Consider the following 22,000-nt stretch of genomic DNA (forward strand, 5'->3'; position numbering starts at 1 on the left):
TCGCCTTCAGAGAGCGTAGAAATTTTCACCAGTGCGGACGTAGGACAAGCTCCATCGGGCTTTTATTTTTTTACAGACAGCACAAACTGAAAAACCAATTGTTTGTTTAATATTATTAACGGTACTGCCTTATTTCACCACCAACCAAAAAAGAAGCTAAGCCACGGAAAAGGATAATCATTTAGGGGAATTTCTAGCCCAAAAAACAAGACACCAACGACACAAACAACAAAAGCGACCACAAATACATAGTATGAATGTCGCCTAAATATCATAATTTCGAGGTGAGTCGCGGTGGTTCCCCGTTTATAAGCAGGTCGCAGTCCCAGGGATTTCATGTTCCGCGAAGACGCAACGCGGCCCACCCCTTCCACTCAGTTCTTTTTCGCTATCGATTTTCTGCGGGGTTGTCCCTTCAACTTTAAGTGACCCAAAAAGAAAGGGAGGGTGGTTTTGGGTCAGCCGGCAAAGTTGCGTGCTCGGTGCAAGTTCATCCATCCCGGTTTCGTGCCAAATTAAAAGGGTCTCTTAACTGGAAGAAGAATTAACCCTTTTTCAGATTGCACTGGTCTACTTTCTGCTGCTGATACCATGGCCGCCCACGAATGTGATCAGAATCCTGTGCTCGCGAGATAACAGCCGACTGGTGCGCAAGATAGTGCGCTCCAAATGGACTCCCATCTTGGACAAGCATCAGGTGAGATAGTCCCTCTATAAGGAGTAACTCCTATAACTCACATTTAATGTTCAGGTGAAACTTCCGCTGGAGTGCCCGCTGCATCCGTTCCGGGATGTCTTCGCCCCCCGACAGGATGCCAAGCAGAGGGATCGACCCACTCAGTGGACGTGCCGGAAATGCGGCAAGAGCTTCTACCAGGAGAAGCACCTGGATCTGCATTTCGACACGCGCCACAAGAGCATCATCAATGAGGTAAAATTTGGGGCCATTCTTGATCATCTGTAAAAGTAGGATTTGATTTTATTCGATTTCACATCAAATCCGACGTCTTTTCATCAGTGTTCTTAGTTTTTTTTATTGCCAATCTACATTTTATTTGAATAGGCTATATAACTCTTTAAATATGATTCACAAATAAGTTAAAAATTTTGAAATCTTTGAGAGTGTTAGAATTTTATAATCACTTACAAAGTATCTAATAGATTATTTTTAGCCGGAAGATTGAAGGACTTAACCCAATTTTTATTGTCAATGTACATTTTATTTAAATACGCTATAAAACTTTTTAAATATGATCCAAAAATAAGTGAAAATTTTTGAAATCCTTAAGGTGTAAGAGTTTTATAATCACTTGAAAAGTATCTAATAGTTTATTTTAAACGGCAAGATTAAAGGATTTAAGGCTGAGGTTGTTTTATACCTTGATTTATACCTTAAAAAAACGTTCAATCTCTAAAATCTCTAGTGATTTCATTGGGACAACTTTATTTAAATAATATTTAATAAATATGAAATTATCTTTCAATTGGTTTTTTAACTTCCATCTGCTTTGATCAGGCGGAGGATGCAGTTTGCCTGGCCGACTTCTGCGACATCATGCGGTGCGAGGTTTTCGAGACGGAGGACGCCTCCAGCCTGAAGTTCGGGGACCAGCACATCGTCACGGACATCGAGGTGTGGGGCGACTCACTGGGCCAGAACTCGGCGTTGGCCAAAGCGAATGCTGCCTACTTGAGCTTAATACCAAGGTGGGTTTCGCCACTTGCGATCCTTACTTTCAGCTATTAACTACCCCATCTCGTTAGAACTTCCACATTGGGTGCCTCGCGTGCCGCCAAAGTACAAAATCGTCAATTACTCCAAGACAAGCCAAGCCAGGCCAGCGGCAAGCAGGATCAGTCGGCGGCAGGTGAGCGAACACAACCCCACTCCCACTCATCCCGCTCCTCCCACTCCTCCCACCGAGTGCGTGCATCCACCACAGCCAATCCCCTTCGCCTAGATCCATCCCCGGAGGACGGATCGGCGGACAGGCCGCGGTCGGCGGGCGAGAAGCTGCTCCACAAGCTCAAGGAGCTGGGCAAGGCGCACCTGAAGCCATCGTCGTCCGGGGATCCCGAGGCCAGCCGGCAGAACGAGACGGACGAGGAGGAGGACGACGAGGAGGGCAGTGGACAGACCGGGGGCAGTGGCCACTCCGCCGACGAGGCCAAAACGGAGGAGGGCTCGGGTGCGAATGGGAACGGCAACAAGGCGAGGGCCAACTGCAAGCCGGAGGAGCTGAGCAAGCTGAAGAACCGCTGCGAGATGCTCCTGAGGAGCTGCATCGGCGGACTACTGCTGTCCATGTCGGATCAGGCCTTCAAAGAGATGGAGGGTGAGTACTCTAGTTACACGGGGAAAAAAAATATCACTTTGATATTATAATGTAATCAAATCATATCAATTTTTGATTAAAAACCTATCTTAGAGATCCTTTAGATAGGTTTCCATTATATAAAGTCAAAGAATTGATTTTTAAATATATTCAATATCAATTTGATATTATAATGTAATCATATCATATAAAATTTTGATTAAAACCGCGAATTTTACTAGAGGTACTTATTCATAAATGAAATAGGGCCGCGAATTTTTTAGAGAAGAGCATTAGTCATATCAAAATGATTGTTATAATATCAAGCAGAAAACAAATAAGATCAATTCATAAGACCGCGAACTCTTTAGAGAAAGAACAATAGCACTAGTTTACAAAATAATATTCTTGGTGTGCTCCCCAGCAATTGATGGCAAATTCTGTTAGTGTTGAACCCCTAGATCACAAAAATAGCAATTATTTTTTTTTCCACCATAAATCCAGTTTTCCATGGATTTGGCCCATATCCGGCTTGTTTTATTCGGTAGGATTTAAACTTTAAGTTTGTACCCATTATGATTTTTCAACGGATTTATTTCGAGTTTTTACGATATATACAGCCGACTTACAGACGACCAAAAAACACATTTTTCATCTTTGTGAAGCTTCTGCGCTGCCATTACTCATCCAATCATATTGATCTGTATGGCAAAGTTAAGCTCTGATCTATTGACTTTAAAATAAAACTAAAACTGGCTCAACCAAGTGGATTCTGCCGAGATATAAGAAGAAATTCGAAAAAAGTCCGAAATTTAACATTTCGAACTTTAAAAAATCTTTAAAAAAAACTGTGCCATCGAAAAAAAAATAATTGCTATTTTTGTGATCTAGGGGTCTAAAACTAACAGAATTTGCCATCAATTGCTGGGGTGCATTTCGGCTGTAAACTAGTGTAGTCAAATGTTTTATCGAAAATATCTCATTAATTGTATAAATAATATCAAAATGATAGTTATAATATCAATTTTTGAAACCCTTAATTTTCTTAAATGATTTCCAGATGAGATGAACAAGGCGGTGTGCTGGTATTTGACCTGCGACCGCTACTGGGAGGACGGCCCCCTGGAGCCACGCGCCTTTCCCTGGGGCCTCATAGTCATCCTGATCTTCGTGCTGTCCACGGGGATCTGCTTCTGTTACTACATCATCTGGATACTCTTCGAGTAAGTGTGTCCTGGCCTCCTTGGCAATAATCCACCATTGAGATTGAGCGAACCGAAGTCATCTGTTTCAGCTCCGAAGAGACGACAATCAACGCGAACCACTACTACACCGGCCAGGGAGCCATTATCGGCGGCGGCGGGAGCATCTACATGCCCGGAGCAGCAGCGGGTCATCACTACCATGTGGACTATGCCACGCGGCACGACCTCGACCTGGACGGCGGCGGGATAGCTGGTCAGCAGCAGCAGGCGCAGCTGCTCCAGGAGCAGCAGTACTACTACCAGGAGCAGCAGCAGCAGCAGCGGGATTTGTATCCGGAGCAGGTGCAGTACCTTCGGCACAGTCCGCGGCACTACATCGCCGATCAGCGTCCACCAGTGGGCACACCCACCCAAGGGGCCGTGCGCAGCAGTTCCTCCAACGCCAACACGCCGTTGCACCATCGGGTGCAGCAGCATCACACGGTGCAGCAGCAGCATCCCCACCACCTGCAGCACCGCCACTCGACGAGCCTGGCCTACCCACAGGACATTTTAGACCGACGCGACTATACAAGTAGCTCCTCATCGCGCACCTTAGCTGGATCAGGATCAGGATCAGCATCGGCATCGGGAGCGGGAGTGGGTGACGCCCAGCAGCGGCACTACAACACGCATCCGCGGCCGCTGGAGACGAGGCATCGCCACGTGGGCTCCTCGCAGCAATCCCTTCGTGCCTCCGCCTCCACGCACGAGATCGTGCAGCAGGAGGCGGCCAGTCTGGGCCAGAACGAGCACTACATCTATGTGACCTATCCGCCGGACCTCAAGAAGCGCTACTTCGAGTGAAGGACTGGGCTGGGAAGGAGATAGATGGAGGTGGAGTTTAGGATGGAGAGACCAAGAGAGCCCTCCGGATGGAGAGCCAAGGAACGATACCAAAGCCAGAGATCAACTGCAGTTGATCCCAGTAGGATGAACCTAACCGAAAAAAGTTGGTTTTTTACTTTTAGCCTGCAAATTCTAGATTTGTGAACTGTGCTGTTCTTTTTTAATTCTACAAAATAAATTGCAATATTTCTGTACAATAGAAAACAACGAGAACTTTGATTTATTTCCTTAAAAATTAAAAAAAAAAAAAATTTTTTTTATATTTAGTTCTTTGTCTAGAAGTTCAGAAAAAGTAACCCCTCTTTTTTAATTCTACAAAATAAATTGCAACATTTCTGTACAATAGAAAACAAAGAGAACGTTGATTTATTTACTTAAAACTTAATACAAAAATAAAATTTTTTTTATTTTATTTTTTTTTGTTTTTTTTATCTAGAAGTTCAGGAAAAGTAACCCCCTTTAAAACAAGTAAAACCACAACTCACCGAATAACATTTACATAAAACAATTATTTCTCTTTTTGGTTTTTTACTTTTAGCCTCCAAATCTTAGATTTGTGTACTGTGCTGTTCTTTTTTTAATTCTACATAATTTGTGCTGTTCTGTGCTGTTCTTTTTTTAATTCTACATAATAAATTGCAATATTTCTGTACAATAAAAATCAAAGAGATTTGATTTTTTTACTTAAGAATTAATAAAAAAAAATTTTTTTTTTTATTTAGTTTTATTATTTTTTCCTCCAGAAGTTCAGAAAATGTAGCCCCCTTTAAAACAAGTAAAACCACAACTCACCACATAACATTTACATAAAACATTTATTTCTCTTTTTAGGATTTCGTATATCATTTCTTTTGTTTGGTTTGCTCAAAGACACTCACATTGATATAGTCACAAATCTTAACGCTAGGGTACTGTGAAAACCTTCCGATATACAAGTAAAGAGCTATTTATAGGTCCATTGTGAAATGTGTCGAGTGGCAAAGGATGGTATGTACATATTGCGCAATAAATATTATTGTTACTGCTAACATTTTCTTACTCCATTTAGTGGGCTAGCTCTTGCACTTTGTTTTTAGTTTTTTGCTTTTGTACTAAAATTAAGCGTATTACTTAGGGTAAACAAGTTACAAACGAAAGAAGATACATTTAGAAGCTTAGCTAGACATTAGATATTTATTAGTTTCGAAAAGTTTTGGTCCTTTGGAATGTGTTACAAGAGAAAAAAGACATCTAGGTGGTTTCGATTATAGGATAAGATAACATTAGATTACTGTTTAGCTAGTGTTGGCTAGGATTCTAAGACTAGACCAGCACCCGAGTCTAAAGTTGGCATTGCCCTTGAATATTGTTTTCCCCATCCGCATGTTTACAAAAGTCGAGCGTTGCGGATTCTTTGGGGTCCCCATACCAAATGTGATTAGTTTTCCTGGGATTGGTTATGCCTCAAAGTCGCAATTAGGAACGGGCCTTATGAAACGGAACCTTTTCGGGTTTCCTGGTCAAGATGGGAATTCTATGGGCTAACTAGACTAAACAATTCTGGTACTCCCCGTAACCCTAAGAAAAACAACAAATTGCTCTAGGAACCTAACAAGTAATAGGTTGGCTGATAAGTCCCCGGTCTGACACATAGGTGGCGTCGCTAGTATTAAATGCATATTATTTTTATAAAGTACTAACCTTCAAATGGTTCGTGTCAAAATTTGACGTCTGTCAGTCAATTAGTTTGTGAGATAGAGCGTCTTTTGTGAAGCAACTTTGGTTATGGTGAAAAAAATGGAAAAAAAGGAATTTCGTGTTTTGATAAAATACTGTTTTCTGAAGGGAAAAAATACCGTGGAAGCGAAAACTTGGCTTGATACTGAGTTTCCGGAGTCTGCCCCAGGGAAATCCACAATAATTGATTGGTATGCTAAATTCAAGCGTGGTGAAATGAGCACGGAGGACGGTGAACGCAGTGGACGCCCGAAAGAGGTGGTTACCGTCGAAAACATCAAAAAAATCCACAAAATGATTTTGAATGACCGAAAAATAAAGTTGATCGAGATAGCAGAGGGCTTAAAGATATCAAAGGAACGAGCTGGTCATATCATTCATCAACATTTGGATATGCGGAAGCTCTGTGCAAAATGGGTGCCGCGCGAGCTCACATTTGACCAAAAACAACAACGTGTTGATGATTCTGAGCGGTGTTTGCAGCTGTTAACTCGTAATACACCCGAGTTTTTGCGTCGATATGTGACAATGGATGAAACATTTCTCCATCACTACACTCCTGAGTCCAATAGACAGTCGGCTGAGTGGACAGCGACCGGTGAACCGACTCCGAAGCGTGGAAAGACTCAAAAGTCCGCTGGCAAAGTAATGGCCTCTGTTTTTTGGGATGCGCGTGGAATAATATTTATCGATTATCTTGATAAGGGAAAAACCATCAACAGTGACTATTATATGGCGTTATTGGAGCGTTTGAAGTTCGAAATCGCGGCAAAACGGCCCCATATGCAGAAGAAAAAAGTGTTGTTCCACCAAGACAACGCACCGTGCCACAAGTCATTGAGAACGATGGCAAAAATTCATGAATTGGGCTTCGAATTGCTTCCCCACCCACCATATTCTCCAGATCTGGCCCCCAGCGACTTTTTCTTGTTCTCAGACCTCAAAAGGATGCTCGCAGGGAAAAAATTTGGCAGCAATGATGAGGTGATCGCCGAAACTGAGGCCTATTTTGAGGCAAAACCGAAGGAGTACTACCAAAATGGTATCAAAAAATTGGAAGGTCGCTATAATCGTTGTATCGCTCTTGAAGGGATCTATGTTGAATAATAAAATCGAATTTTGACAAAAAAAAATTTTTTTCTTTGTTAGACCGGGGACTTATCAGCCAACCTGTTAATTGCACTAAAAACAAACAAAGTCTTCGGCTTCTAACAGATCAAACAAGTCCAACAGATATATATTAGTTTCTTTTTTTTAGTTTTTGGTCTAGGCTGCATTTGGTGGCAATACAAAATTTAAGCTAAATGGGGATTTTGACCTTACATACGATATATCATATATGTGTTGCACTGCGAATGTATCGCAATCTGGGCCTGACCTTTGGCGAAAAGCATTTTAAATTGGCCCGACTCGCTGAGCGACTAAAACGCTGATACATTAGCCGATAAAATATGTCCACATACATCTGGTTAATAGCACGCTACTCCCCGAAACTCCCCCCGATTAACCCTTCTCGTCTAACGCTGCTTACTCATGCCTAACCCATCGAGATTCGAATTCGCGCATTCCAGATAAACACGACATTTTCCATGTAAATATTGCACAGATATCTAAAATATATGGTATATGGGTACTATGGTACTCTATATAATTAGGTGTAAAATAAGTATCGTATCGTAAAAGTTTAAAAACATTATGATTTCCCTAAAACAACGACTATACATAGTTATTATTATTACAAGCTATATTCCGTTTCCTAAAATAAATCCAAATATTAAAAAAAGTCTTGAGATTCTGGTTAAAGTGTTTTCTATTTTTTGTTGTGTTGTATCTACGTGTGGTGTATCTTTCGTTTAGTTCCGGTTTCTGGATCGTCTGGTTTCTGATCCTTTCGAGGGACCAGATATATCTTTGGTAGAAGCTGGAATTCTTTTTGACGCCCTCAGGCGCTTGTACTTCCGCAGGATCTGGTGGGCGTGGTAGAAGCGACTGATGCGACTTTGGACATACTTGCCATGCAGATACTTGAGCAACTTTCGACGATCCTTGTGCGGATCGGGTTCCCCCTCATCGCGGATGATCTCCTCGTGGTGTATCAACGGTGTGGCATCGAATTCCGGCTGGGGTTCGGCCAGCAGCTGGATGAGCTGCAAAGTGTCCACCTGTGGTTCCACCTCCTCCTGGACGAGATGGGGCTCTCCCTCGACCACCGGCTCCTCCTCACTGGCCACCACACCCAGAATGTTCTCGTTCATATCGCACTGCACCACATAGAGATCACTGCTGGAATCGAAGATTTCGGCCAGGTTGATCAGCAGGACATCCTGACCATTGGCGCTCGGCTGCTCCTCCTCGTCCTCCTCCTCCTTGCCCTCCAAATCGGAGAGCTGGTACATCTCCGCCAGCGCCTCCTCGACGCTCAGTTCTCGTGGAGATTCCGATTCCGATGCCTCGCTTACGACTAACTCTTTTGTTTTTAAGGAACTATTTAAGGCAATCTTACTAAGGTCACTTGGCTGCGGTTCGCCGTCGCTCTCCAGGATCTGCTTCAGTTTGGCAATCTCTCCTGGGGATGATTCTTCAAGAATCTCTTCTTTGATTTTTATATCCAGGTGGGAGAGCTCTTCAAGCTTGGGTTCTTCGGTTTGTGGTTGGGACAGTTCCTTCTCCAGAGCGGCCAGTTCGTTGAAGTCGCTTTCCTCGCCAGCTGTGGAACTCTGGGAACTGGAGCTGCTGGAACTGCTGCTACTGGATGAAGCGTCCTCCTCCTCCTCCTCCTGGCTGCTCGAACTACTGGAGTCATCGTCTGAACTGGAGCTACTGGAACTCGAGCTCGAAGAAGATGACGAGGGCGAGGGTTGTATTACACTAGCTGGTATAGCTTTTTTCGGTAGTTCAGTTTCGGTTTCTGGGGTTTCTGGGATAGGCACCACACTATTTTCCAGCCAGGCTTGTATTTGCTCCTCCTTATTCGGCAGCTCATCCTCAACAGGTCTCTTCACATCGTCCTTCACATCCTCCTCGTCTTCTGCTTCCACTCTCAGTTTAATTTTAGGTGACATATTCGTGTTCTCGATGTCATCGAATCCCTTGAAGTTCGATTGCAGCTCCAGGGACTTGGTATCCAAGCTCTGTTCCTCCAGAACCTCCTCAGTCTTGTCCTTGTAGCTATACCCACTCTTGATGACCGTTTCCCGATCGGTTCCGCTTAGCAAACTGCTTCGGAATTCGTTGGAATTCAAGGCAGAGACACTCAAACCCTTGAGACTCGGGGGATTGCGCAGTTCTGGCGGGGCCACGTACTTCTTGATCAGCCTCTTGATCAAAGGCAGTCGGTTCTCCTTCAATCGGGTCAACTGTTTCTTCATCAGGATGGCTCGGAGTTTTCTGGTTCTACTGAAGGCGGTTCTCTCCCTTAGAACCTTGAGTACCTTGAAGTAGTGACGATACTTTACTTTCGGGCTCTCAAATTCCAGGATCTTCAACATCTTCATGCGATTTCTACGCTTCTTCGCCAGCAGCTTTTTACTGGCTCTGGCTGAAGCTTTTGGTGATAGAGAGATTACATTGGCATTTAGGTTAGGATTCTTTTCACCGAGGCCTTCCTGGGGTTCAGTCACCCTGCGCTTCCGCTTGTAAAACTTGAATCTTTTCGGGTTCTCCCTATATTCACCCTCCTCCTGGACAGTCGGCTCCTCCGTCTCACTCTCGGAACCCTCGATCTTGTGTATGAAGGTCTCGTACTCCTTGGCAAAGGTTGATTCATTCGAATTCGAACTGTTGTTCTGATCAAAGTCCATGGTTGGCGGTTGGGTGACTTCGGTAAACACCTCATTGGTATTCAGAATGGGACTTGGCAAGGGAAGAACCGAAGGTTGTTCCGTGATTAAAGGAGCAGTCACCGGTTGTCGCAGGATCTCGGCCAAGGCATCACTTTCGTTCACAGCTGGTTGCTCCGAAACACTCGTCTTGAGACGCAGTTCATCCAGCTCCTTTTCCACATCGAAGCTGCCAAAGGAATCGTCCACGGGAGGAGCACCACCATTCCCATTGGCCTTTTCGATGTCTATAATGATGTCGGGCAAGTTGATACCCTGATGATCCACCACAGCGGTGGCTTGGGGTCCAGTGGGTGGCAGAGATTCGTACATAAAGTTGGGGGCACTGGGCACAGGTGCCACCACAGCCACAACGGGAGGATCCATCTCTAGAGCAGCACTGGCCTCATCCTCATCGTCCACCTTCCACGTGGAGAGAAAGTCCCGTATGGTCTGTGTGGACTTGGCGGAGTCCACAGAGTAACCCAGGTTGGAGGGCGCCGAGGCATGCAGATTGAAGCCCACATAGTTTTCCACCTGGGCATCTAGGTTGGTCAGTGGTCCTCCAACTCCTCCTCCTCCTATTCCACTTCCCCCTTGTGTTAGGTAACAGTTACCCGAGGTTCCCGAGGCTCTCTTGCGATAATCCTGATAGGGTTGCGATCGCTGTGGCATCGCGGGAGCTCCATAGTTGTCCAGGCTGTTGAGACTAAGATCGTTGTAGTAGTTACCACTCCCAGGATCCATTCCCATGCTCATTCCGATGCCCATTCCCATTCCGAGGTTCACATATCGCTGGCTACTCGATGAAGTGGATCCTGGGTTGTATCCATAGCCCAGTTGAGTGGGCGTGGCTTCGTAGGGTCCATGACCCACATACATCTCCGTGGGATGCTTGAGCTTCATGGCAGCACCTGCGGCGGAGGATCCATTGACCGCTGGATATTGGGGTTGTGATTGGGGAGCGTTCCCAGCCGTTCCATAGCCATACGAATTACCCCTGGGGTAATAGCAACTCTGCTGGTTTAAAGGGTATCCCTGGGAGCAGCAGTTCTGCCGGTTACTAGCCGGGGGATTCTCCGTTCCTGACCACAGATTACGTCCTCCGTAGGACTGCGTGATCGAAGGACCAGCATAGGGATTGTTTACATAGGGTGAGACACCCGAACTCCCGTACTTGTCATACTTCGTTGAGCCGTAGTAAAGATCACTGTTGGGGATTCCGGGACCAGGACCAGGTCCTTGTCCTGGTCCTGCTCCTGGATGTGGGTGATGATACGAACTATTCGCCACCGGTGCCGTCGGCGGCAGAGATCTGTAGTTGGGCGCCTGGTAGTCCACTCCCCAGTGACAATTGTTTGTCGATTTCCTGTAAGTGGATTCGGGAGGTCCCAGATCCGGCTGGCTATACATGGGAAGCCCCCCATTCGGCGAATACATGGACATGGCCATTCCGTACTTGTCGTAATATTGCGATGAAGAGGGATTACCAACCAATCCACCGGAGTTTCCAACGGAATTCGAACCATAAACCCCCGAGGTTGGCATCGCCTGATAGCTTCTACTGGGCTTTATGGCCGCATAGTTGGGCTCCAGTTGGGTGAGCTGCGTCTGCGGCTGCGTCATCTGCTTCGGGATTACTGCAGGGGCATTTATCCCTAAACCCTGGTTATAGGATACACCCGGTAACCCCGAACTTCCCGTCATATTCCCCGGCATCATGGATTGCGAAGTGGCCTGGGCATTGGGCGGCATCTTGTACTTGTAGGGATCGTACATGGGATTCGATTGGGTCATATAGCCACCCGAGGATCCCGTCGGCTGGGCGTAAAAGGGCGTGGCCGTGGCCTGGGGCTTCATACCCGTATTTGTACCTCCCATACTTCCCGTACTTCCTCCATATTTTACACCCGAACTGGGGGCCAACTTTTCATAGCGAGCTCCACTTACGGGATAAGAATTGCTGGAAAGTTGCTGCGAGGCCGGCGGAGCACTGTACGTGTTGTACGGAGCTCCACTGTAAGCGTTGTAGGCGGGATCCAGAGGCAGCGAATTTCCGTAACCGTAGTTCTGGTGGTAGTAGTGGCCCGGATTCGGCTGCTGTTGCTGCTGTCGCTGCTGGGCATCCAGCGATGTCAGGGCCTCACTGTAGAACGGAGCCACTGTGGCAATCGTGGCATTGGCCATCGGCATCGAGGTAGGCGAGTTGTCGTAGTGACCGCCGCCGGTGGGCGTGGTCGTGGCGCTGCCATAGCCGCTGCTGCTGCCGCTGCTGCTGCTCCCCGGACCGGAACTACCGGAGCCGGAGCTCAGGCCGGAAACGGATCCAGAACCGGAGGAGCCCACGGCTATGGCCATGGCCGCCGTGTCCATGACCGCTTGCATCTTCTTGGCTGCAAAGAGGAAATTGGGAGGGCATTTTAAATAATATTCAAGCTAAAGTTTAAGATTTGTTTAAGTTAAGGTTAAGTTTAGGTTAAGTTGAGTTTAGTTTAGGTTAAGTTTAGTTGAGGTTTAGGTTGTTTAAAGCATTTAAAAGTAGGACCTTAATTCTACCACTAACTAATATACATCAATATCTTACTTAAAAATATTATCCCCTTTATGTTTTAATATTAATACTTTTAAGTACAGTTAATCATCCATATCTTCTGGAGATCAACTGTTTAACCTCTCCATTAGCAGGTTTATTTTTCATTTCCCCATAATTACCCCTAAATTACATAAAATACTTTTGTCATTTAATCAATCAATCTTGTGACAAAATAAGATATCAAAAAAACTCCATTAAAAAACCATATGTTGTAGGTGGGATCCAAAGGCAACGAAACTTGTGATTACAAGACAATTAGTTTGATTGATGTAAGGTATTAAAAATGGCTTAAAAGTGGAATGCTCTAAACCAACCAAATTGGTAAACCAATATTTGAAGATATTTGAATTAAAAGAAATAGGCCAAGAATGACTTATTTAAAATCCCCAAATACCATTTTAAGTGGTTAATAGGCTAGAGAAATCCCATTTGTCATGTATTCTGTCAACATATGTGTATCAACCCACCCACCTGCCAAGGCTTTTCCACAGGTATCCCAGAGTTTTCCTTTCGAGGATTTCCCCTTTATTCACCCGGCTGCATTCTCAAATTGCATTCGCAATTGTTAAAGGTACCCCACACACCGCACCGAACAGGAAAAAGCAATTATTCCGTGGCATTTAAATGTAAAATGGAAAGCCCCACAACATACCACACCAACCACCCACAAGCCCCCGCGACAATTTCGCTTTTGTTGGTCATTAAATGCGGTCTTCAACGGCACGCAGGTCCTTCGTAGTCCTTCGTACTCCTGGCAAGTGTGTCAGTGGGGTTTTTGATGTCTAAATGCAGCGAGGAAGGGGGGAGAGCACTCAGAAAAAAATATATTTCTTAGAACATAATTTATTTCTGCGGAAAAATGTTTTCAATTAACACTATCATTCGTGGTTTAGTTTCATAAAATAGTAATTTTCGGTTCCTTGTGAAAAATCACTTCCTACACTACAATAAAAAAATTTAATATATTAATATTTTAAATGTAAACGCCTGTAACTTTTCTATTTCGAGCTTGGCAATGATTCTTCAAAATTAAACATAAGTTTTGTAATTAAAGAAGGTATTTGTATTTCAAAAAACGTTACAGTTGATAAGAACCCTTTGAGAATTTTTTTAAAGAACAGACTACTTTTTCTTTTTGTGTACCGAAGACTACAAAATGAAACGCGCGCCTCGGCTTTGTGAAATGGAAATGTGGAATGTTCATGAAATATTAATGATTGACCCCGCCACACACACACACGCACACACAAGGGATGGACAATGCAAAGAGCAATGGTAGGAACAACAACAATAACAACAACAACAAACGAACCCCTTTTCCACGCCCACTCAATGTCAACGCCCACCGCAAAGTGGGCCACCGACATTCACACACACTGGGAAAAACCAATAATTGTCGCAGATAATTGTCGGAAGCCAATGGAACTCCTCCCGCACTCCTTCTAAATCATCAATACCTGTGAGCTCGGGCAGAAGCAGCACACTGAGAAAAACCGCACGATTGTCATTTGGAATTCGCGTTTTCTTAGAGCTAGCCATTGTAGAACCGAACAGATCAACAGCCATTCCCTTTATGAGTTCCATGTTCCGTATATAAGATGATCAGTTCCTAGAATATGTTCTTTTTTTTTAATTTGCACGTCGATAAGAATGGTGGCTCTTGGAAAATCGCGCTTAACCTCTAAACTCCGGACAAGATTAAGCATTAACGACTCAATCAAAGCTGATATGGCGTCGGATGAGACAAAAGGAAGCATTTGGGACTTTCCATAGACTAATTCAGGAACTTCGAAACAGTATACGTGTTCTTTAAGCACAAAATACAACGGTATCAAATCGATATGCGCATGGTAAAGTTCTGGCAAATCAAATTGAGAAGGTGCATATCAAATCAAAATTTATACCAAATAATATCAAAAAGATTATCGTTTCATATCAAGTTTTCTTTTTTTTCCTTTTATATCATTTTAGGCAGTTCAGTTTTAAAAGATATAGAATTTAAGAAAACAAAGAGCTCTAGAGGAACTCAAGACTTCTAAAATCTTTGGTATCACTTTTCCGGCAGTGCATTAAATCCGTAGTCGTACCCTTTTTCCCTTTGACTCCGCCGTAATAGTTCGGTGGTAATTCCATCCACAGTCCATTGACGACCACCTGCGAGTTCCACGGGCAGTTCCATCCGTAAGGACAACTACTGTCCGCCGGCAGCCACATGGTTTACACAACGGATTGGACAATTGGACAGCTGGACAACTGGACAACTGGACGATTGGACAATTGGAACAAAAGAGCGCCGCGCACGGAATAAAATTAAAACGGAGTACAGAACACCGAGCACGCCGAGTGACGAACTGGAATTCATTATGATAATTCACTTTCGCTCGAGGCGAAAAGAATATTATTGATGACCCGGGAACCGGGCAGTAGTCGTCTCTGGATAATCGACCTCTCGGCCATTCGATTCGATTCGATTCGGGTCGGGCTTTTAGTCTAATTGGGCGTGAAGCGACGAGCAACCGGAATAAATGAGATCGCGATTGCAGGCTGTGGCTTTAATCGAAATGGGATCGCAATGCAAATCACAAATGGAGCCGGCGGGTTAACTGAACCAAAAGGGGGAAATGGAAATGGTAATCGAAGAAGTTCGGCTCGCCATTCGATATACTTGTACATACGAAAAAAAAGCCGGGTAGCGACGTAATTCGAGCGCATTGCGTATACGCCCAAGGGTACGACGATATCGGAGATCACCGCAATTGAATAAAATGAGTGCGCTGCCCTACCGTGGAAATAATGGAAAGTACAAGTGTGTCTATCTATGAAAAAAAAAAACGAGCCAAAGACGAAATCCATAATTAACTTAATTAAAAAGTACAAACATACAAATGAAATGAATCTAAAACACCAAACGGTCTATTAAAGATTTTATTTGTCTCGAAAAGATTAGAGATTCATTGTTTTAAAAATAGATTGTCTAGCGTTAGCATGAAACTAACAGTACAACAAGTAGGAGAGCTAGTGATATGACTTAGGAAAAAGTATTCTACATAAATTAAATTGATACTTCAGAATGTTCATTAAATATTTTTAAACGTTTTTATGTTCAGAAATACATTAAATTAACTAACACCTCACAAGAAAAACAATTAAAAATAGAAACAGTCACATTCACCAATTGTATTTATTCATTCAAAGGCACATTCCAATTATAAATATTTATTAAAACTGCCTAGAAATTTAAAGTGATAACTTTATGAAACGTAAACTAAAGAAAACATACAAAAATGCAAAGGGAGAAATTAGTCCTTCCCAAAATAATCTTGTAGTGAAGAAAATATATAAAAGAAATATTAAAATGTATAAAAATTCTTGAATGTAGGCCCATAAACAACACAAATTTAAATTCTGGCCAAGTTTAATGAAATTCTTACCGAAAATGCGAGGAATTATGCTGCCATATGTTGGGCACAGAAAAAAGGCGGGCTAACACAGACACTCACACACGAATACACAAATGCACACACCCACGCGCAAAGGACACGTTTTTGTTCTGGTGTTAGAGAGCGTGTGTGTGTGTGAGGGGATTCCCCACACAACCGTTGCCTTTGTTTTAATTATGAAACTTTGAGGACTGCAGTTATTTTTACGAGAAGGAGGCGTGACAGCGCGTGCGACTTTCCAGCAAAAACTTATTCATCTGTTGAAGCTGTTGAAGCCGAGGAATGTGACGTCGGCAGCTGACATTGGCAGCGACTCCGGCGGCGACGCCAGCAGAGACGCCTGCGCCGACGCAGACGCCGTAAAGGAAAAGCCGACGAGGAAAATCCCCCCGAAGAGGGTGTTTGTATGTGTGGAAAAAATAAGGAAAAAGGCAGCCAACAAGTTTAGTTGTATGCGGGTTCTCTCCATAAAAATGTGGTGTTTGTGTGTGTGTCTGTTGTTGTTGTGCTTGGGAAAACAAGTGGTTGCCGTGGTGAGAAGAAAGCGGACACGAAAATAGAGCGAAAGGATTGAGCTGGGAAAAGGAAAAGCGACTGCAGCGGCACCCTGTTTTCTTATCAACGGGAAATCCCTTAACTAACATTTTATGAGCCTATTTGATAGACAATACATTTGTCTCTGACTTGCGGTTATTTTGACTTAGGGTTAAGTTGTAGTTATAAAATATCGATAGAACTTTGTTTTACCTCAAGAGATTTGACTACCAACAAAAGGGAATTAAACATCTTAAAGACCCTACTAGATAGACAATGCATTTTTCACTGACTTACGGTTATTTTGTGTTAAGGTTAAGTTACAGTTATAAAAGACCGACTGTACTTTGTTTTAACTTAAGGGGTTGGAGTACCAACAAAAGATAATTAAGTACCTTACAAATGAGACAAAAAACGTTTAAAATTAATAGATCCCTAGGGTTGAATTAGCAGAATCATTAAGATCCAAAAGTTTGTGTCTGCAGGAAAATGAACTGGGGAAAACATAAACGAACCTGTAGCTTAAGTTTTGAATAATTGGTTCACTGTTAACTTTTATTATATTTATTTTGTACTTGTTTACATTAGCATACCCCAGTTCAGCATTCCCCTCATTTAATACCAATTACAGAAACTGCCAGTGCAGCCGCTCCCGAAGCATTTTGCCAGACATGTGACAGCTCCAGTTCCCACATTACACCCCGATACAATCGAGTAGCCAGGTCCTTAGTCCTTAGTCCTGAAAATGGGCGGAAATGAAGCCGCCGCTCATAAGCAAACATGACAGCTCCACGCTCCCATTAGCGTTCCAATTTTGTTGTTTGCAACTCCTTTCTATCCCCGTTTTCCTCAATTTTCCCATTTCCCATTTCCAGTTCGATGACGAAGCGTGACAAATAATAACAACGTTGTAGTAGCTTCGAGCTACCGAAATGATTGGAAAAGTGCATCGAGGGCTTTCCACCACCACTGTTTCCACTTTTTCCTCTGGGGAACTGGGAGGTGACAGACCCTAGAAAACTTTGGGCCTACCGGAGTGAGAGTTGCTTAAATAGGGCTAAACCATCGACCGCAAAAACAAATTAAGTAAATTCAGTAAACAAGCAAACAAGCGACAACAACAAATCAGGCTTTGTGGTAAAAGAATTGGGGGTGAGGCGATGCACAGAAAAGAAAATATATATTTTAAAATATATATTTAGTGCTAGAAATAATCATGTAATATATTTTATTTTGAGATATATTTTATTTTAATTTCTCATTACTTTATAATGGGAGGATCAACAGTCATTAAAAAAACCGAAATTCGGAAGTAATTCGAAATTGCCTACTAGTCAACCCCAATGTCAAAAAATGTCGTATTAACATTTTACATTTTAAAGGCAATAAAAAACCGAAATTCGAGGCGTCTTATGCGCTTTTTTCGCTAGTGCAAAGAGGGCAGCTCAAAAAGAGAATTGAAATAAACAATGAGCAGCAAATGGGCAAAAAGCAAAAGCTAGAAAAAGTGGAAAAAAGCAACAATAAAATAGGCGACAAGCAGCAACAACGGGCAATCATAAAGGCAACGCAATCAAATGATAATAAAAAGCAGCGACGATTACGCCGGCTGCGACGCCAGCAGCGCTGCCACAGTGGGGCTTCTTCGGTTCCCCGATTACTTTGCATACTATATACACGGCATATAGCACATGCGGTGTCTCCAAAGGTGAAACGCGAAGAAAGAGCGGAGAAAGAACCGAAGAAGAAGAAGAAGCTATAGCAATTCCCAATTCCACATTCAAATGCAAAACAAATTCAAGAAAATCGAACAACACAAAATGAAGCTAGCGACGTGACAAAACCGAAAGAAAGACAGAAACTTGGGTGTCATCGTATGGAAAAAAAGAAGAAAAAACAAACAACCCAAGTCGCAATTATGGGAGTACCGAGCAAAGCCATCAATCTGTGCTAATTTATGCGACTCCAAAGGCTAAAAAGCCCCAAACTTTGGGTGTTAAGACCAACATCCTAATCAAACTCACGTTTTATCTAATCTTTGACCATCTACTAGTTTGCGGCAGTGAACTTGGTGATTAAAATCTCTCAAAATAAACTAATTAAGCCCATTAACCTTTGGTGTAAGGTTTGACATCAAGTATACGGCATGTGTGCCAGTATTTTTCTTAAATTTTAAACTGAATAGGAAACTATCATTGTTATTATTTAATCGCATTTGTTTATACAATTATGCTAATCGAATTTATAAATTACTCTTATCTTATCTGAATTGATATCAGCACAAACAAATGCAAACGATTATTTTGACAAATGTTTTGTTATTATGCAGACGAGTATTAATTGTATGAAGCTTTGTGGCATTAATGACAAAATAGTAAAAAACCTTTTACATTTATTGTGTAATTAGGAGCTTGAGTGGAATTGTAATTTGCTGTTTTAAAACATTTGACCATTACACCTATGGAAACCTTAGCTATTTTCTTGACCCCCGCTGTATGACTATGTAAATAACTGAAAGTTATGTGGCCACGACAAAATATTGATTGAAAATCAATAGGCTCGGCCGCTTGTCATTCATTCTCTATGATTGCCCGGCGGCAGAGAACTCGGAATTCAAATGTCGATGCGATCCAACTGTCAGCCGGCAAACTCACTTCAATCATATATAGAAATCTATATATATAGAGTCGGGCTCGGGCATATAGGTATATATATATCTGGCATTCGAACGTTAACATGCACACTCGTATGTGTGTCAGTAGTTTTGATGTTCGTGCGTGTGGCGATGACAAGCTCGGCTTGATAATTTAAACACGTAGCCCTCGACTAGAGCTTCTGCCATGGACTGCGCCCCCGCCCCCAAACCCCAAAGCACCACCCATCGCCCACCACCCCGAAACACCCCCTGTCACACACACACATGCCATAACGTATAGAGCAAAACAGACGTAAAAAATCGAAAAGAAAAAAAAACACAAAAATGTCAACACACTTTTATTGTTGTTGATGTAATACCCTGCGTAGATAGGGGAGAGGGAAGTATATTAACTATGTACTACTAAAAATACAATTAAAGTTAAAAATAACTGTAGAGAACCAACACTGAAAGAAGTACGGGATACCTCTTAAGGAAAACTCTGTAAATTTAATGTATTTTGGAATATAGGATGGTTTTCACAGCTAACCTCATATACAATGTGTTAAAGTTTTGGAAGTAATAAATAAATTTACCATAGATGGTTTTCTACAAGTTAGTAAATCAGAAATGCCAGGAAATATCCTTGCACAAAAACGTTGCCTATTTTAGAGGGTATATTTCGGTCGAACCTTTTCGGGTGGCCATCATTATTTGTGCTGTCTGTGTGGCGCTTTTTGGGACTGTCGTTGTAATCGACTTTGTTGTTGCCGTTGCCGCAAAACAAAAATGCCAAAGAAGAGAATAAAGTAGAGCACCCAAGTCGGCGACGTCAGCGTTGGCAGCGACGCCGACAGCGACGCCAGCAGCGTAAGCCGCACTCAGCAAAAATGTGCGAGAGGGAGGGGGCAATGAATGAGGGGGGAAGCGTATGCACTCAAGCAGCAAATAAACCACGTATTCACACACACTCGCTCACACACTCGACATACTTACACAGATATTTACAAAAAATCTAGACGCAAAAAAAAATACAGATCCATTTAAATTTCTTATTAAGTGGTTATTAATAAACAATTTTTGAATAATAAAAATGGCTATTTAAAAATTTGTTGTTCACCTTTTTGAAATTAAATACATAAATCATTTTTATGACTAGATTATATTGATAATATCAATATTTTGAAAAAAATGATATTGTATTGTATTTAAAACTCAACAAATCTAAATCTAAATATTTTATATTAAATCAATCTTTAATTAATTAAATAAATATTTCTCTCCGTGCACGAACCTCAACAGTTTTTCGACATTTTGTTGCTATTTTCGCTGCTGTTGTTGCACCCTCTGCCGCAGTCGCGGTCGGCGTCGACGGCGCAGTCGCTGCTCACTTAAACGTTCTTTTCGATGCCTTTGCTCTGCCGCTGTTATTGTTTGTTTTTGTTGTGTTTTTTTCGCCTTGTTTCGCTTGATTATTTTGTGTTTTTCTTTTTATTTTGCTTTTTTCTCCCTCAGCTTGTAACTTGCAATATAATTTAATAGTAACTGATGTGCTTGCTGTTGTTTTTTCACTTAGTATTCGGCTACGCACTCAAACATACACAGAGAGAAAATGTGGATGGGGAGAATAACAAGTGGCACAAGTTTGGCTTTTCACCTTCAAGGTAGCACACGCGTCGTATACGCGATATCCGCGCTGATAATAACCAAATAAGTTCGTATACTTTGCTCTGCTATTTCCACTTTTATTATTACTTTTGCCCGGACTGTTAGCACGAATTAGATACGACAGTTGGTTGGGGGAACGGGAACGTCAGCAAAACACACACATTTTAAAGCCGGCATTGAAAACGCTCTATTTCCCGAACTACGTATCTTTTTTCCAGCGCTTCCACTTGTACAGGTGGCAGAAAGGCGAAAAAGCGGCGCGTAAACGGCGGAGAACAGAAAACAGAAATTATACAATGTTCCGTAGTGGTAGTAAAATACAAAAGTTAATAACAACGCGACAAACTGAAAAAAAACACGCCAGAACGTAACAGAACGAACGAACGGAATCCAGTGATGCGATGCGCCAGCGTAAACGCGTCCGTGCACGTCCGCTCTCTTCGAAGTCAAAAACGCGAGTGAGTCGCTTGGACAAACGGTAAAAGCACACACGGCGGATGAGTGCTAATTGCGCTCAGCACGCGCCGCCATAGGTGAAGGAGAGGGAGAGTGGCGAGAGAAAGCCACGGAGAGAGTAGTGCAACGCTCTCTGTGCCAAAGTGCGAGGGAGACGGCTCTCACAGGTGGTTGGAGGGGGGTTGCTTTCTACACGGAAAGAAAAGCTGTTTGAATTCAAATATACCTGTGGTGATAGTAATAATCATGTTAAATTAAAATTAGTCTTTTAAATTTATATTTGTTTTCTCGCTCTATAACCTTATTAAAGTTTAATACGGAAGAAATAACACCCATTAATGTGTAAAAATATTAAATCCAGATTAATTCTACATTGGTATCATTAAATCATCGATTAAAGGACGCGACAATCTACAATTCCGACCTAAAGGTAATCAAAATTCGAGTGATTCTTGAGGCGCCTCCAATATATCTTCGTGTGTAGTCGTACCTTTGGCATTGGTAAACAAAGCTAGTGTAAACGTTAAGAACCAAAGCAATCAAGGGGTGCTAATTGAACTCGCCTGCGCTCATGTGCTATATTCACCGTTAGACCAAAATAACCGATAGTGAGAAATTCTTTAGCGTGGCCTACGATTGCTCCTGGCAACACCTGCATCAAAAAGTTAAAAAGTAACGGCTATGCACTGATGAGGTTGCCAGATAACGGAAAATAGTAAACCGGATATCCTG

At 42.8% G+C, this 22,000-nt stretch overlaps 2 protein-coding genes across 5 annotated transcripts; one reads left to right on the forward strand and one right to left on the reverse strand.

The window, feature by feature from the left end:
- The first annotated feature begins 147 nt into the window (after positions 1 to 147).
- On the forward strand, positions 148 to 4,608 carry LOC108061807 (uncharacterized). Of its 4 annotated transcripts, none has more exons than XM_070211457.1 (8): positions 148 to 284; positions 560 to 697; positions 752 to 931; positions 1,517 to 1,707; positions 1,765 to 1,868; positions 1,944 to 2,336; positions 3,376 to 3,538; positions 3,610 to 4,608. In XM_070211457.1, the coding sequence occupies exons 1-8, from the start codon at positions 258 to 260 to the stop codon at positions 4,364 to 4,366; spliced, it is 1,953 nt and encodes a 650-aa protein (XP_070067558.1). In that variant the 5' UTR covers positions 148 to 257; the 3' UTR covers positions 4,367 to 4,608. The 4 variants fall into 4 exon arrangements, with proteins under 4 accessions (XP_070067558.1, XP_017003701.2, XP_017003692.2 ...); XM_017148212.3 differs by having other exon boundaries at positions 1,962 to 2,336; XM_017148203.3 differs by having other exon boundaries at positions 1,765 to 2,336.
- A 596-nt stretch (positions 4,609 to 5,204) lies between these two features.
- On the reverse strand, positions 5,205 to 21,257 carry LOC108062413 (uncharacterized). The gene is made up of 2 exons (XM_017149083.3): positions 20,439 to 21,257; positions 5,205 to 12,335 (listed from the first exon to the last, which is right to left on the reverse strand). The coding sequence occupies exon 2, from the start codon at positions 12,325 to 12,327 to the stop codon at positions 7,978 to 7,980; it is 4,350 nt and encodes a 1,449-aa protein (XP_017004572.2). The 5' UTR covers positions 12,328 to 12,335; positions 20,439 to 21,257; the 3' UTR covers positions 5,205 to 7,977.
- Positions 21,258 to 22,000: the final 743 nt, after the last annotated feature.

Source organism: Drosophila takahashii, chromosome 2L (genome assembly GCF_030179915.1).
Source record: "Drosophila takahashii strain IR98-3 E-12201 chromosome 2L, DtakHiC1v2, whole genome shotgun sequence".
NCBI classification, from domain to species: Eukaryota; Metazoa; Arthropoda; class Insecta; order Diptera; family Drosophilidae; genus Drosophila; species Drosophila takahashii.